The 17362-nt window shown below is 39.2% G+C and overlaps 1 protein-coding gene across 5 annotated transcripts in view; it reads left to right on the top strand.

The window, feature by feature from the left end:
• The window catches only part of GLI3 (GLI family zinc finger 3), a 208255-nt gene that overhangs the window by 140927 nt on the left and 49966 nt on the right, over positions 1-17362 (top strand). For all 5 annotated transcript variants that reach the window (XM_086844807.1, XM_086844790.1, XM_086844815.1 and 2 more), the window contains exon 7: positions 6927-7128. In XM_086844807.1, coding sequence (XP_086700933.1) covers positions 6927-7128 — 202 coding nt within the window. The remainder of the gene's footprint in view (positions 1-6926; positions 7129-17362) is intronic.

Genomic DNA, 17362 nt, shown 5'->3' with positions numbered 1-17362 from the left:
GGAGGAAAAGAGAGGACCCCTTTGCAAACTGCTTGCTACTGCTTCTTTTGATCAACCAGAAGGGATTATGCAGAGCATTCCCTTGAGTCATAGATGCTTACATGCTTTTCAGGATGTACTCTGTTCCTTCTGATGAGGGCAGTAAAAAATGGTGGCAAGAAAAGGTGGTGATGTTGACTTTTGCTTGGTAGTACAGACAATACAAGAATATTGACAACCTTGTTTTCCTGTAGAATTTTAAGCTTTTTGTTCACATGCAATTTCTTCCTGCTGTTGGCTGCACACCATAGCTGGCGATCTCAGGGAGCCTGGGTGTTGGGAGGTTTACCTCTGGAACACATGGGAATATAGGAATATGTATAGCTATCCCTGCAGAACACATGCCTTGGAGTGTGATGTACTTGACTGACCAATAATTTTTATAATAATCAGGCGAGACAGATAATTGTGAAACTATGCAGGAAAGCTTTTTTCATTCTGTTTCCTTGGATTTGGAGAGGAATAGGGAGAGATGAGGCACACTGCTAATGCACTGAAGGCCTATTAATAATAGGTAATGTAAATTTGCTGCTGTGTTCCACCACAAGGACAGATCCCCAGCTTGTGTGACTGGGCATGGCTTCCTTGCAAAGGATCATAGAATCCTAGAATAGTTTGTGTTGGAAGTGAACTTCAAAGGTCAACTAGTCAAACTTCACTTGCCACGAACAGGGTTACTTTAAATTTTCAAGGGTTTTGGTTCCCACTGTGAGAGAGTGTCTGAATGCACATAAGTAGCAGTGCCAAACTACGTTCTTGGATGCATATTTGATCTAATGGGTTTATTCAGCCTTTAGAAAGTTAGATACCCATATATATGCCAGAAAACCAGAGAAAAACAGAAGACATTGCAGCACTCATGCAAATAATGCATTTGCAGAAGGATCTCCATGTGTTAGTAGAGATTGTGTATGCTGTAATATTCATAGAATTGCATCTTTTACATCCCAAGAATGTTATCACTTCTTACTTAACGGGAAATATTTTGACCTTTGCCCATGATTTCAGTCCATTCATAAAAGGTACCTAACCATCATCTTTAATAAGGATATTTATGTTCACCAGCTCTAGCTAGGATAGATTTGAAATGCACACTTTAATTTGTTTTGTGTTTGTTTTTAAAAATTAAGATCACACATTTGAGATTAATTATACCAGCAACTTTTCAATTAGGCATTTTTTCAGAGTTAGAGACAAAAACTGCACTATTATGCAAATGGGTTATTTTTCAATAGTAAATAGAGAATTAAAATAAGAGTGAATCCTAGTAAGGTCACTCAGCTCACCTTCTGTATTTGATGAGAATGTGTTTAGTCAGGCAATAGCTGCTTTTATCTAAATAGAGTATGAAGTTACCCTTTTACTTTGTAAAAACTAATTAAAACTATCTTAACTTGCATGGGTATACAGTAAATTAATTGTCATTAAATAGGAATCTGAATGTCCTATCATTCATCATGCTAAAGAAAACCCCTTTCTTCTTTGTCAGATTTTTAGATTAGAAACAAGAACAAAACAATTAGCAGGAAGCTGATATTAAGACTTTAAAAAAGTCCCCAGTAAGAATGCCCATGTATGCATTTAATAACAAAGTACAGCGATCAGTGCGAAGCAATGCCATTTGTTTGGATCTTTCTTCTTAAGGATTTATATGGTGATCTTAAAAGTAGTCTTTTGCCTTTGCCAGTCTTGTCAAAGGAAGCAGAAGACACATGAGTAGTTTCCCTCATTATCTGCTATCAAATTCTGAGCAAGTTGACTCAACTGACTGAAAGGCTGCTGCTCATTTATTCTGCACAACAACCAAATAGATACAAGCAAGACATTGTTCTTCTTTTTTGAAGCAAGTCTGTCTCCTAATTGTGTGCTTAGACAGCATCTAGCACAGAAATTTGGAATCTCTACCCCCTCCTGTAGTGCAAATAATAATTCCAACAGCAGCATGCACTGAGTTCCAAAGTGTATTGTGTATGTGCCGTTTGGGGTCTTCTGTTTTGTTCTGTGGTGCTGGAAAACTGTTTTCAAATGGGGATTATAAGAGTGGGAAAATTATTAATCAGAGGTTAAATCTTATCCAAAGAGCAATAGACTTCTTGCAGCTCTGACATCTTCACTGTCCTTGAGCTGTCTAATTGCAGAATAATAAAGCTTATTCTTTATTCTTCTGCAATGTATTATAAAGCTAAATCTTCCAAGATTATGCTTGTTTAATTGTAATTCTACTTCATCCTGTCCTGAGCAGCATGAAAACTGGACCAAAATTTTCTCTGCTAGTATAAAGCTTCTCTACAGTTTTGGTGGCCAGAGACCTTGAGCAAGCCTTGCCATCTTCTTGCTTGTTCTAAAATAGTCTGATTTGTTACCTTTAAGTGTAGCATCAGAACAGGAGCTGAACAGATGTGGAAGGTATTGACAGCACCACAGCAGCAAAACTGAAATTGCTTGTTGTGGCTGTAAAGATACTGAATGCCAAAACTATCTTTAAGCACTATAACAATTTTAAAAATCAGTGTCTTTTGGGTTGATAGGTGCATTTTTCACTTGGGGAATATGTTCTGCTCTCTTAAATGAGGTTTAATGGAACACAAGCATGTTCTGTGGGGTTTCAAGATTCCAAATTATTAATATCCTCACTCTGATTTACTTTTGTCTATCCTCACTCAGAACAGGAGGTTTCTCTTTTTCAAAGGTATTTGGTATTGGCCTACTCCTTTTGGCATTAGAGACTCTAGTAACCCAGCTGACCTAAAGAGTTTGGGCAGCTGTGGTGCATTGACCTTGGCTGGATGCCAGATGCCCACCAAACTGCTCTGTCACTCCCTGTTCTCAGCGGATGTGGGAGAGAAAAATAGATGGAAAGCAACATGTAGGTTGAGATAAGGCAGTTTATTCAGGCAGAAGTAAAAGATTGCATGTGCAGAAGCAAAGAGAAAACAAAAATTCTTATTCTCTACTTTCCACCAGCAGACAATGTCCATCCACTTCCCGGGAATCAGGGCTCCAGCACAGGGAGGAGTTGCTCCAGAACGCAAACATTGTGAATAATGAATGCTCCCTCACTCCCTCTTTTCCTTAGCCTTCATGTCTGAGCTAACATCACGTGGTTTGGAATATCCCTTTGGTCAGTTTGGGTCAGCTGGCCTGGTTGTGTCCCCTCCCAGGATCTTGCCCACTTCCAGCCTTCTCATGGGGGGAGAATGTTGGAAGACAGGGCTGTGCCAGCACTGCTCAGCAGCAGCCAAAACTGTTTTCCAAATGCCAGTGCAAAGCACAGCACTGCGAGGGCTGCAGTGGGAAAAAATGAACATCATCTCAGCCAGACCCAAACACCAGCCCAAAGAGTTAAACCGGAGTGAGAAGCTTTGGACTGGGTTGGGTTTCTGTTTGTCAAGCACAGTTGGGGAATGAGGGTGGAGTATCAAATCCATTCCTTCTTCTCTCATACTGATGACAGATTTATCATTTTGAAAACTAAGACAGAATTTATGATAAACTTTCATAAAGTGAAAACAAAGTTTTTACGCCTCTGTAAACAGAAGGCAGGAGGAGAAGAAAGAAAAAAGTTTTGACTTTAACCCACCCCTCACAAATGTCCCATGTTCACAGCCTTCAATAAAAACTAGTGCCTGAGACATGTTCAAAGAAGTTTGATTTAAAGGAAGGGAATAAAACAGGTTTGATGAAGTTTGATTTAAAGGGATGGAATAAATGATACATGTCTGAAGATTGCCTTATAAATGATTAAGCAATGCTAAAAACTTCAACTCAGAAATCAAATTCATGGGCAAATTTGCTGGATGGCATATTCCATTTTTGAAATTTATGATGGAGATAGATATCTGTTATTTTAGAATTGATCTCCACCTCAGAATAAGATCTTTTTTTCTGACACCTGCTGAATTTTTTGTTGGCACATTCAAGTCTTTACTGTCTACTACTGACTTTTTATTTCTATAACGTCTACTCCAAAAGGGTGACATTTCCAAGCAAATCTTCACTGTCAGCTTCCATTTGCATGCTTTGCCAAAGCTGATGTTTTTTTTTATCAGCACTTCCACAGAGGTAAATGGATTTTTAGTGAATCAGTGCTCCTTCATTTTCTGATTTTAAAGCATTATTGAGTAGGGAATGTAATATTTCAGTGGGAGAGCACTGTGGGCAGATGAACATCTCAAATTGATAAGTAAATATCCAAGTGTTTGTTTTTAAAATAAATGCCGGGCAAGGCTGGGAAGTTTGGTTTAGTGTTCAGAGGCACTGACAAATTGTGACCTGTTCCTTCTCATAGTAGCATACTAACTGAAACTGATGTTATGCTAAATAAATGGTTAAGCAAATGTCCTGTACTGAATGGCCAGCTCATGCTTAAGACTTTTTAGGCACATGAGACCTAATTAAACCACGAAATTCTGGCAAAACAGTAATTCCATTCAATTGTATTTTAAGTTGAATTGAATTGAATCCCCCCCCTTGCATTGAATCCCTGTCTCCTGTGATGAGACTCCATAGAGATCTTTCCTGGCTGAAGCAGAAATGTTCCCTTTTTGTAGGATATTGCAAAATCTCCCTTAGGAGATTGTTCCTGTCCCAGGTAGATGGAGGGGCTGCTGAATTCCCAGAGCTAGATGGGGCCTGAAACAGGTGCTGCCTGGAGGAACAGAGGAAGGCTGAGACTACTGTATGTGTGGCTCAAGTGCTGGCGCTGCCCCTGGCAGCTGTAAGGAGTGTCTTTCTCCATCCCTGGGCACAGATCTCCTGCATCCAGAGCAGACACAGGGATGCCCTGGCAGCAGCTGGCAGGCAAGGGGAAGGTGTAACAAGCAGAGGGCAGACATGCAAGAGCCATAGCATGATTTAGGCAGGGGGTAAAGGAGACAGGTTCAGTCCAGAAAGGGCAAGGAGGAGGAGGAGGGAAGTCTCTGCAGTTTTTGAGACTATGCAGGGCACTGCAGGGAATATCATGCCTGTACTTAGCTATGCCCTTGTAAACCCATGATAAAACACTTGAATTGTATCCTCATCTGGGGTAAATTACATTAGAAGCACTAACTCCAGAGGCATTGTTTTAATTCATTCCAGCTGAGCAGTCAGCAGAGAAGAGATGCGGATGAAAGATGCAAGTGCAAATTACTACTATTTTTGTTTTACCATGACATGTATGTTGTATTTCCTTGTTAGATATATTGCAGTTTATTATAGCTGCTGATCGTTGTTGTTTCTTATTTTAGCACAAGAAAAAGATCTCTGCCTTTGAAAGACATGAAGCACAGGACTAATAAAATATCAGACTCAGTACAATAGCAAACTCCTAAAAAGGAGATAAAACAGATTACACAAAATAGCATGTGGTAGGTTTTACGAATAAATAAATGGCTGTACCTAAATTTTTAATGATGAATCAAGGCCTTGATTATTCACTGAAAGATTGGAGCTGTATGGACTAAGGCTTATTCTGGAGACAGAGCAGGAAGGAACAAAACTCTGTATTACCCAGATGCCAAAGAGAAGGGTTATAAATGAAGATCTGATCACACAGTCACAACAGCAATAAAATGGCAGCCCTTGATACTGTATTAAAATCTTGGCTAGCATGCACAGAAAGAAGGGGAACCCACTCAGGTGTTTAAGAAAGCATACTAATAGATTCTAATCTAGCTCAGGTCTTAAGATTATTCTAATTAGAGTCATTTGGGTTTTTCTTCTGGTTATTGTTAGACATGTAAATTTAATTACCTTGCAAAAAATTGGTCCTGGACACAGATAGGAAAGACAGACCTATACTGGATACTTGTGGCCAGCTGTGAATTATTAGAAAGTTACAGAGAATGTCAGGGACTCTAGGAGAAGTAGCTGTAAAGTAAGCATCAAACCCAAGACCTGCATGACCCTGGCTGTCAGGATCATTAGGATTCATTCCTTTGCTATAGGTTAAAGGGATTAAAAGGGTAGAAGCAGCAGTACTGTTAAAGGAAATTGTTCAGTACGCAGTGGGGAAGCTAATTCTCTCCTTGCTTTCAACCAAGATAGAAAATAATTAAATAAAGGGAATAAATTTAAGGTGATATATCTTCTGTCAGGACTGCAGAGAGTTGGGATGACATGGTAAAATAGATCAGAAGAGGTAAAGATTTTCAGGACAGGACATAAAATTTAGAAATGTAATATGTATTTATTTAAGTGGTATCTGTATGTTTGCCTTCATTTTGCTGCTTTGAAAAGTCTGATTTCCAGTTTTAAAGAAATTTAGCAGTTGTAGGCCCCTATACACCCCAACAAAAGAATATCATGGGATCTTGGACAAATTCAAATAAAGCTTACTGTTCTCATGTGAATGCTCTGAATGTCAATCTAATTTCTGCTGATAGATCTGGCCCTTTTAGCATTTGTTTTAGGCCTGATTTTTAGTTTTGCATCAAGTATCCCCCTGGCAGAATTACGGTCAACAAAGGAAAGACTGCCTCTTCATTTCTATACTGTATTTGACATGTGTAGGTTTGGCTGTGTGTATTAAAGTGTTGTGGTTTGGGCTTGCTGGTATCCCCCATCTGAACCACTGTCTCATTGCTCATGGTTGAATTAATGATGTGAATGTCTAAGAAGCCATCAGATTCATAAATCACCAGAAATGAGAGGGATAACTCATAAAAGTCTTTTCCTTTTGTTTAGCCATTTATCATTTTGCTTGCACATTAATAAACAGAGCTCCCCTGAGGTAAGCCATAGGAAGAAAGATTTTTCTTCCTAATTTTCCTCAATCGTAGCCAGTAGATCACAAATGAAGTGAGCGGACTTGTCACAGTGTGCTGGTGTCTCCCTCTACCCATCACTGATAACAAATAAATCCCATGAAGTACCCTGGTGGGTAATTATTTTTGTTTCCATAACAGGTGCCAGGTTTCCGAGCCCGAGGTTGTCAGCTAGACCGAGCCGAAAGCGCACGTTGTCCATATCCCCCCTGTCTGATCACAGCTTTGACCTTCAGACCATGATACGGACATCTCCAAATTCCTTGGTCACCATTCTCAATAATTCTCGTAGCAGTTCGTCAGCCAGTGGCTCTTATGGCCACTTATCTGCAAGTGCAATAAGGTAAGAATTGTATTTTCTACATGAATTGTATATTCTCGTTTATGTGTCACACACACACAAATGTTAACATATACTCACATCTTTAAGTAACTTGTGGGGGTTTTTTGTGAATACGTGCATTTTACAGTTTCTATAATGTGTATTCACTGGAACTTAAAGTATAAAATACAATTTTCTTGCTCAGAAAGGTAACCAGAAGGAACTTTTTGGCCTAATACTGTCCAGTGCAGATAGTATTTTGTCTGACCAGCAGGAATGGTGTGTGTTTTTGTGTCCGGGAATCACAAACCTAGGATAGGTTTGTGACTTAAGTCACTTGGGTTCTTCTAGCCATAGATATGATGGACAGTGAAATGTTCCTACATTATAATCATCAGAAAGTAAAGAAGAGAAATATGGTACTGTACAATTCAAATGTTTGGCTTTAACTTTTGGGTATTCATTTCCAATTTTATATTTTTTTTTTCGTGTGTTGAAAGATATGACACTCTCTGGCTAATTTTTTTTCTCTTTTTTTGTGGCACCAAGGAAGTACTGTCATCAGAAATTCTGTGATTTTGACTTTGCTGCTTCACTTGTGTGTGCAAGAAAACAGTCAGAAATGGTTGTTCTGGAGGCAGAAGAACAGAGTAGCAAATGAAGAGATGGACAGGAGTTGTACAGAGAAGGGAAGCAAAATGAGGCACAAAGGAGAGGGCACTAAAGGAATAGTGTAAAAACAAAAGAGTGGAAGAAAATTAAGAGCTGCAGCAGAAAAAATGGAGATGCAACTGCAGAACATTTTTCTATTTGTAGCATGGCTATATGTTAACTGAGAAAAGCTCCTTTGGTATTCTAAAATAAAATCCCCCACCTCTCCAAAGTATCAGAAGATGTTGGGCTTGCAGTTATAACCCTCAAAGAGTGCTTCTGGGCCCTGGCTTAACAGCAGCTTCCACCTTCAATTTGCAATGAGGCAAAGGAGCAAGTCCCTATAGCAGTTTCTTGAGATGGGGCACCCATTTTTGGCAAGGCTCAAAAACACTACCAAGATAATTGGTTTGTCCCCTTGTGTGGGCTATTCACTTAAAAAGTCAGATTTGATGAGCCTCGTGGGTCCCATCCAACTCAGAATATTCTGTGAAATCTTGAAATGCTTCTGTGGCAAAAATGACACATTTACAGCTTTGAAAACAGGCTATGGGGATTTTCACTCCTGGAGAAGATGGGGAGCATGCAAGTGGTGTGTTAGAAACCGTGAGCCTGGTAAACTCTGAGAGTGACAACACTGTAAATATTGATATTTTTGTAAGTGCTGTGTTTTCCTTTCTAAGCACTTGTAAACAGTCATGCTTCGTAGCTCTGATGTACTTGAGTAGCTGTGTAGTAGTTCACAGGTACAGTGTCATAGCTCTGCAGTACAACTTCGCAGTCAATGGAGCCATGGTCCCAGTCATGAAGCTCCTTAATGAAGAATGTGGTTTATGTCAATGGCTGTCAGCAGTTGGACCACATCTGTCAAATACATGTAACTGTGCAGAGGTGTGCTATCTGCACTGTCATTAGGGTGGGATGGCACTTAATAACTAAATTCCTTTCCCACAGCTTGTGACTTTGGTAAAGCAAATGGTGCATGAAAGTTGGGATAGTCTCTGCAGTGGAGTAAGTCTTCTCTTACTCTTCCAAAGCAAAGCTGGAGTCAGATGAATAGTTTTGTTGAAGACAGTTGTGGAACTGGAGGGAGCTGTGGGCAAAGACTGAGTAAGGATGCTAGGGAGCCTTCAAAGTGAGTCTGGTGAACTGGTGCCATTGGAGAAAGCAATGCTTGTGTGGCTGAACCTGTGGTTGACCAAAGCTTTCAGCCCCTCTTGGTCATACTTCCCAGGAATGCATAATACAGAATTTCACATGATTTTGAATTAAGATTTTTTTTTTTTTCCATTTTTATAAGGGTATGTCTATTCAGCCTGCAAATTTGGAAATATATACCTCCATTCTTCTCAGGTGAAAGGAAGGAAAGGGAGAACTCTTCTTCCTGCTTTTCAGCTCACCTCTGTTGGTGCCCTTTTAACTTCTCCAGTGTGAACCTGTCTATACAAACCAAAAAAAACAGTGATGTAAGGTATTAAATGCAAACCACATTTAATTTCCTTAATAAATTCCAAGACTAAATGCCAACAGGACTGTCATTAAAACCTAATTTATTATCCACTGTCTTGCAAATAATGCATTCAGCACAATAACTGTTGTATTGAATAAAACCATAGGTTCATCCCATTTAATATCCTGTCAGCAACCATGATCAGAGTCTGTAAAGAAACATTTCCTGGTCTAAAATCCCAGCTTCTGGAAACTTGCAGGTTAACGTCATCAGAGTTGCTGCAAGAAAATGGTACAATTCAGCAAGCCACTAGATGGAATTGCAAGACAGGAAGGATTTATACTTCCTATAATATCAGTAGCATTAACTATACTTAACATTACACAATCCTTCTACTTCTTGATATTGTTTCCCATCTTTTTTAATTTAGTCCAAATAGTTTACACTTGGCAGCATTCTTCATGGTAAATACCTATCTAATGCTGAATATTTCCAAAAAACATCAGCAAGGTTATTAATTTATCCAAATGAAGTTAGGGAAGAAGAGATTTTTCTGTACAAACTAGAAGAGCTATTGCTTACCTTTTTTACTGGGAAGCTGAACTTTGCCAGGAATGTTGCCTAGATGATGTAGATGTGGTCTTTGCTGTTCTTGAGAAATTGTCCCATTCAGCCAAGTGATAAGCCCTTAAGAGGTTTCTATTAGCATGTGTTCAATAAACGAAGCACTCAGTCCAGGGCCCACAGAGGGGAAGGAGGACCTTTCCCTGCAGCTGCAGCTCTGGTACCTCCTTGGAAAGCCTGTGGAGTCTCAGCTGTCTGTCCAGCCATAACAGTTATTTGAAACATAAAGCAATCTTTAGAGGAGACAGGAGACACCCCAGAAACTGTACAAGCTAAGCAAGTTGGTGTGAAATGCCTTTCTTTAACACAATATAGACTTGGAGCAGAGGAGAGAAAAGGCTACAAAATAAAGCACTCAGAAGTCAGTCATTCGGAGAATGAAGGTACTGCCCCCTTGTGATTGTGCTCTGATACCATCTTTAACTTCAGGGTTGCACGGTTTTTGTAGGGCCCGTCTTCTTCAGTGCACAGCCTGGACATCCTGAACATCCTCTGTGGATCAGTGAGAGCCACAGGACACTGCCTCACCTGTTCCAGGCAGCCTGAAAGAGAAGGGAGCTTCGTACCTGGTTGTTTGCTCCCTGGAGGGCCTCATGTGCTCTTGCATCACAATTCCAGACTGATGTTGGGCAAACTGATTTAGTCAGAAGTGTCTGCCAGGCTCAGTTTGTCTTCTGAAGTCCCAGCCTACCACTCTTAATTCTTCAGAGAAGTCAAATTTTTCACAGCCATGACTTGAAGATACTGACAGCTGTTTTGGACACTTCATGTGCTGTGTCATGTTTACTAGCCCAGATCTTCTTGCCTGAAATTGGGTGACCTCAATGAGTGACGCTTTTTGCCTCCATCTTTCTTTGATTCACATTCCTGTGCAAAATGAATCCTTCCCCCTCACCTCAGAGGGAGGTTGAAAGCATTAATGTTTTGTGAAGCAATTAGATTATACAGTGATGAGCACGGTGGAGAAGCTCAGGAGGGTGTCAGTAATTATTTATTCACTGATGGTTTAAATACAAGGGAAGGAAGGCCTATGGGCATTACTCTGGGCACAGAGAAGAAAAATACCAGAGGACCTCTTGCTGAAGGCTACCACATGTCTTGTGGACTGAATGAGTTAAGAATCATGCGGAGGGGAAAAGGGGTGTGCTGTCACATAACTAAAAGCTTATAAAGCAAAATAAAAATTCAGCACATGAAGATGTGGGCAGGTTTACTTCTGTTACGTTTAATTTTGTGGGTTCAATGCTCATTTACACTCATTTTTGTAAAGGTACTGCTTGTGTTAAGAAAGTGTCTCCAGGACCTCAGTGGTCTTTGCACTGGCTAAAAAAAGAGGCTGAAAGAGTACATCCTGTGCTTCACACAGCTTTTCAGCATTGGATCCTCTGTATGAGCACTGTGGGATGCTGAGGATGAAATCAGGTGAAAAGAGCCACATTTTGGTCTCTGTTTGTACAAAGCCAAGCACAGAAGGGCTCTGGTCTTTGACATGGATACTACTGTAGTTTGAATAATAAATACTAGTAGTTTAGCACAATCCAGAGAGAGCTTGGCTTGGCGGGTGCTTTGCCATTGTCAGCTGGCAGTGTAGTGCTGTATCCTGACTACTGGCTGAGTACTTGAAAAGGAGATGACACTCCTGCTGACAGCTTATAGTGGATCTCCTTTAGCACACCAGGTAGAGCTTCTACTTTGTGCATTTGAAAACACCTGGTTTAGGTCTCAGCTGGGAGAGATTATGCAGAAAGGAGGTGTGTGAAATAGCATCAAATGAGGATAATCCTTCATTTGACATTTACTCATTTGGTTACCTGCCTCAGTCCTGCAGTGCAGCACCCCTGCTATTAATCCTTTGTCAAGATGTACTTAATGTTCTATCTGCTACCTGTGACAATTATTAGACTTTGCACTTCAGTCGCACTTCTTTTTGAGAGACAGTGTGGTTTAGAGTGAGTATAGAGGGGGTAATCACTTCCCATGATATTAAGAGTACTGATTTAAAAGCTTTACAAAAGATTAACTGGTCTTTAATAAACACAGAAGGCTGGGACTTCATGTTCCGTAAGATTTGAAATTTAGAACCTCTAGTCCCTTGGCAATGCTGTGATACCAAAATTATAAAGTCAGTCAGAAAATGATCTGAATTCCCTGTCAGATCCAAGGTGTTTAAATCAGTAGTTCCACCTACTACAAGAGACTTTCTTTGGGTCTAGGCAGATAAAACTGGGAATATAACTTAGCTGTCTCGTAACCTGTGAAAATTCAGTTTCATGTGAGCAGAAGAACCCTTTGGGATCTCCTTGAAGGTTTGAAAGAAACTGAGAAAACACAGTAGCACTTTCTTTTTTCCCCATGAGCTGCCCTGTTTCCCTGATAGTATCAGAACAATTAACATAGCATGGTTAATTACAGCCAGACTCTGGCTGCTCTGGCTCCCATCACTTTGCTCTGAGTTGATCTGAAGCATCAGGGAATGGTGGAAAGGATATTTTCACAAAAAGCACTAGAAAGGGATAGCTGGGTTTGTAGGGTGATCTTAGACAGCAGTGGATTAACATCAGTGAAGAAGAGTTATATTTCTCCAAGCAGGTATTGGATTCTTAGTTACTTCCTCATCTCATATAAGCTCCTCGTATAGAGTGCTTGCTGTATAATGAGTCAGTGCATTGAATCTAGAGATGAGTGACTAGGTAATAATTTCTCCAGTTTTCCTTTGCAAACACAAAGAAAAAATCAAGAGAAAAATAAATATAGAATTAAGATATCCAAATGAAGTACAAAGATATCAACAGAGAAAAGTGAAAGTATCTTTAGCAGAGAGACCAACAGTCTAATTATACTCTGTTAAAAAAAAGAGAAAAAAGGAAAGAGTATCCTTTTATCAGGTTTAAATTATCCAGTTTTTGAATTTAACAGAATGTCTCATAGTTATAAGACAGGAAGCCCTCATGTTCTCAATCCTCCTTCTTTATTCAATATTTTATATATTCTTATTATGTCTCCTCTTATTCATCTCCTTTCTGATGTTGTTTTCAGTCTGTTCTTTAGAGTTCTTGCATTGTCTTTTCTGCTGATACTGTCTGAAAGTCTCCTTCTACTACATGCAATAATATTCCAGGGGAGGACCAGCAATTCAAATGCACCATGATTTTTTCTAGTTTTTTTTCCCCTGGCCAATTGTTTTAACATGTTTTTTCCATAGCTTCATGTTGATCAAGTTTCCATTCCTTCATTGAATTCTGCATTGAGACAAGCAAGTGCTTCTTGTCATTTGTCTCAGTTAATTTAGAACCAGTGTATGAGTAGCTCTGACTCCATTTCAGTATCGATATGCATCTTGCTATCAGTATTGCTCATTCATCTAGCATACTGGGCTCTAAAGATAACCACTTAGCTTTCACCATGCTGCTCAAAATAATTTTGTCACATATGCAGATACAATTTTTTCATTTCTCAACTCCATGCTCAGATTGCTGACAATTGCAGTATGAAACAGAAGACCCCATCTGTGAATTTGTATCTAATCTTTACTTAAATCCAACTACTTTAATTCTTACCTTTGATTGGTGTTTTAGACTGTAAGTTGTAAGTTTGTATATTTCTGTAATTATGTCTGTGTAAAAGGACACAATCAGATCCTGGTTAATGAAATGGAAAAGGACATATTTAGCATAGCACAGGTAGAACAGAATACATTCACAGCAGTATTTTGCAAGAAGCTTGTTATGATAGGATGTGTTGGATAAAAAGTTTAATGATGTATTTATTATTATCATTATTATTATTAGCATTCATAGGTTTTTTGTTGTTTTTTTATCACTCTTATTGGGATCTGCCTAAGTTATATGCAGAGCTGACTTTGACTAAAAGCCTTTTTTACATTAAAAGCTTTCTAATTAATTGCATGCAATATGTTTTAAATGAAAGCTTTGTTTCCGTTCAGACTAAGTCAAATTCAGTCTGAGTGCAACCTCTCTGAAACAGGTCCTACTCTAACTAGACCTTCACATATGTGCAATATAGGGCTTTATTCTCCATGGTCTTGTACTGTGGTTAATCTAAAGAAGGGAATATAATGCTCTATCCTGCAATAATAGCTTCATTTCATACCTTCTTTCAAGAAGTGTGAATGACAGAGAAGTGCCGCAAAGTGAATAAAAGTGAAATTCACCAGTATTACAGAAAGTTGCATCTGTATCAGGCTCTGTGGAAATATAACCATGCAGCTGGCCTCCTGCACAAAGCTCATGTAGATTATAGGAGGGTGACATTCAGGGACATTGTTTCAGAGGTCACTCGCACCTTGTGTTAGAAAGTGGTGGATGTTTCTCACCAGAAACACCAGAACCATGAATGGCAGGATTTCTGCCTTTGGAAAGAGAAAAATCTAAGGAGCTGACCAACATAAAGAATGCAGACTATGCAGGCACCTATTGCATGCACATTTACATGTACAGGTGCACCTATATACAAGTGAGATTATGTATACATGCCTGTAAATCTGTGTCACAGATCTCCTAATTAAATGCCCATTTGAAGCAACTTACTCCAGACCAGCTCAGTGTTGCTCAAAGAGTTTAAAATCATCGAATCCAGAGCAATATTAGTTCCAGCAAAGTTCTCAAGCTAAGACAAGTGTGCTGGAGTTTAGCACTTCATTACTTCATTTTCAGACCCTAAAAGCAAGTATTAATTAGCACTTTGAATGTAATAAATTTTACCAGTTTTAGAAGCCTGAAAGTGCTTAGCCATGAATTTAATTCAACATTATGTTTGCTAGAAGCAGCATCAGCTTGCATGGAGGGAGCACAGATAAATTATGCAAGGTAACATTAATTCAAAGTCCAGTTAGGATACTAAGGATTCCTTCACAGGAATAATCCAGTGAGAAGGACAAAGCTGACAGTGCTGTCTGAGCACATAAGGTTAATCAGCGTGGCCCCACTGCTCTCAGTGAAACGATGCCATTTTACTCTGGGTATGGCAATGTATTCATGAAGAAAAATTTCACCTAGCCTAGCAGATAAAACAGAATAGATAATAAGGTAAGCTGAAGAGAAACTACAAACCACAGACTGTTAAACTGGTAATAGAAAAGTAAAAAAATAAAAAGGGGCAATGATGTATGTGAATTGAATGCAGTTGTACAGTGATGGTTATTATCTGATGGAAACTGGAAAACCTAGTAAAATACATGCTCTAATTTATTAGATGCAAGATATGTCTTTTTATGAATTCATTTAGATGACTTGTCTCTAAGTTAATGATTTTTAATGCAACATGTCAACATTACAAATGCAGAAGAATATTTGAAACCTCGTCATTTTTGAAATATTTTTTCGAAGGATTTCAAGTCTCATACCTGCATTCAAGATTACAGTATGTCTGTGATTCATAGTCGAAGTCTGTGTTTCATAGCCAAAGTTGGGTATTGTTTTCCCCTGTACTTGAGTAACAAGCCATAAAAACTACTGATGACTTCTCTACATTGCCTACTCAAAGCACAGTGTTGTCAGTTAAAAAATTCAGGGAGAAGAACAGAACTTAAAGTACAATTTTTTATTACTAGAAGTATTACATATATTGTGGGTAAACTGCTCCAAACAGAAGTGCATTTTGAAGTCTTCCTGTAATGCTGTTTGGTTTTTGTTTTGTGTCTAAGATACTTGAAACAGTAGAGTTTCTCAAATCTCTTCAGGGCTGCAAGGCTGCCAAGTGATTTGTCACTCATGTGTCCTGAGCAATTTATCATCATTCACTCTTGCAGGTTGGTGCCATGAGGAGAAGTAGAGGACAGAGTTAAAAACTTCTTTTTACTCGGTCCTGTGTGTTTACAAGGAATGTACTTAATTCCTGTTTCTGCCAACTCAAACAACAGGAGATGGTTTTCTTACATATAGTTACTGGTTTCTTCTTATCTTCTGCATCCTTGTCTAAGGAGAACTCACTGCCCTTTCTTCTACACCTCTTCTGGGGTCTGACTATGAGTCTGTCCTGCTGACTGTCCACAGCTTTTCACATCTGAGTATGCAGTGTTCCTGGCTCCATCTTATACATATACATTGTTCCATCAAAAGATCTATATAAACTTCTGTGCATGAAGTCAACTTACGCAGATCCTCTCAGCGCCCATGGCTCAGCTCCCAGCCATTCTTACATATGTATTTCGAATAGTGGCTCCTACATGGCAGTTTATCATGGGATGAATGAAGCTGTTTCTTCTATTAGGTTTTATTTTTAAAAAAACAGCAGATGAGCATGTGAAAAGCTATATTTGATCACTGTTAACTTGTGACTTGTATTATGACTTACTGGAGATTACTGTGTCTATAAGACCCAGGCTTTAGGACGGCACTTAAGGACTTGCTGAAGTCAGTCCCTCTTCTGAAGTATTTAAGAGTTATTAGGGTGCTTTCCTGAACAATAGCTGGGTCCATTAGTAAAACAGAAAGGTGCTTGTTTGCCTCTCGACAACTTTCATAAACAATTTATAAGGACTTTGGAAATAGAAATGAAAAACTGAAGGTGAAATCCTGGCCTGGTCTTAGTGAAGGATAAAAGCATTATTGAATTCAGTGAGTCCAGATATTCTTCCAATATTAGTGGTTTCCTACTAACCCAGATTTCTCGGTTTCCCTTCTTCACAGGCTTCATGCAACTCTTAAGGGACAATGAGGCAAAGTGGTGACATCTGTACCTACTTGAATATGAGTATTATATATATTGTGGGTAAACAAACAGAAGTGCATTTTAAAGTTAACTAGGTGTTATCCTAGTTTGTGATGATCAGCTTTATTGAACATGAAGGCAGTCCACCTAGAAATTACTTAGCTCTTTCTTGAACTGGGGTTCTTTTTGGAGGGATTTTTATAATTTGGTGTAAGTCCCTGAAGGCAAGAACAGGTGATGGAGGCTGTACAGCAAACAGGGAGTGCCAAGGCTTTTCCATGACTCAGGAAGGGCCTGCATGTCCCTGTGCAGTGCTGGTTGCACCCTCCCTCATGAAGTGAGTTGTAGGATTGTGAGTGCAGCACCCAGACATCAAAGACCCTACAAAAGGCCAAAAGGCCTGAAGCCCTCTCCTGCCCCATGATCTAGATGGAGACAGTGTGTATCACTACACCCCATGTTCCTGTCTGATGACCTCTTCTACATTGTTTTATTTCAAAAGATGCTGGACAGCTGGGGTACTACAAGAACAAGCAAAGAAAAAGATCAGAGGTCTGAAAAACTGTATGGATGAGTTGAAATAGAGTTTACCTGTTTTTTTTACAGACTGGACAGGAAGAAGGCATAGAAATAATTTCCAATATTTAAAAAAGAAAAGAGAGGAAGGGGAAGGCAGATAATGAGTGCTACGTAGAATAACAAAGTGCTAGATCTTCAGTTGACACAGGAAATATTTTAGACAGAGGATAGGAAAGAAACTTTTAAGAAGTATTATACTAAACATTATATGTTTCTATATGAATAAATAAAGATACCCCAAAGAAACAAATTTATCTTTCTGAAATTTAAAAATGAAAGAAA

Source organism: Cyanistes caeruleus, chromosome 1 (assembly GCF_971803275.1).
Source record: "Cyanistes caeruleus chromosome 1, bCyaCae1.hap1.1, whole genome shotgun sequence".
In the NCBI taxonomy this organism is placed as follows: Eukaryota; Metazoa; Chordata; class Aves; order Passeriformes; family Paridae; genus Cyanistes; species Cyanistes caeruleus.
The sequence above is the reverse complement of the archived record's forward strand: the minus strand, read 5'-3'. Positions and strand labels throughout refer to the sequence as shown.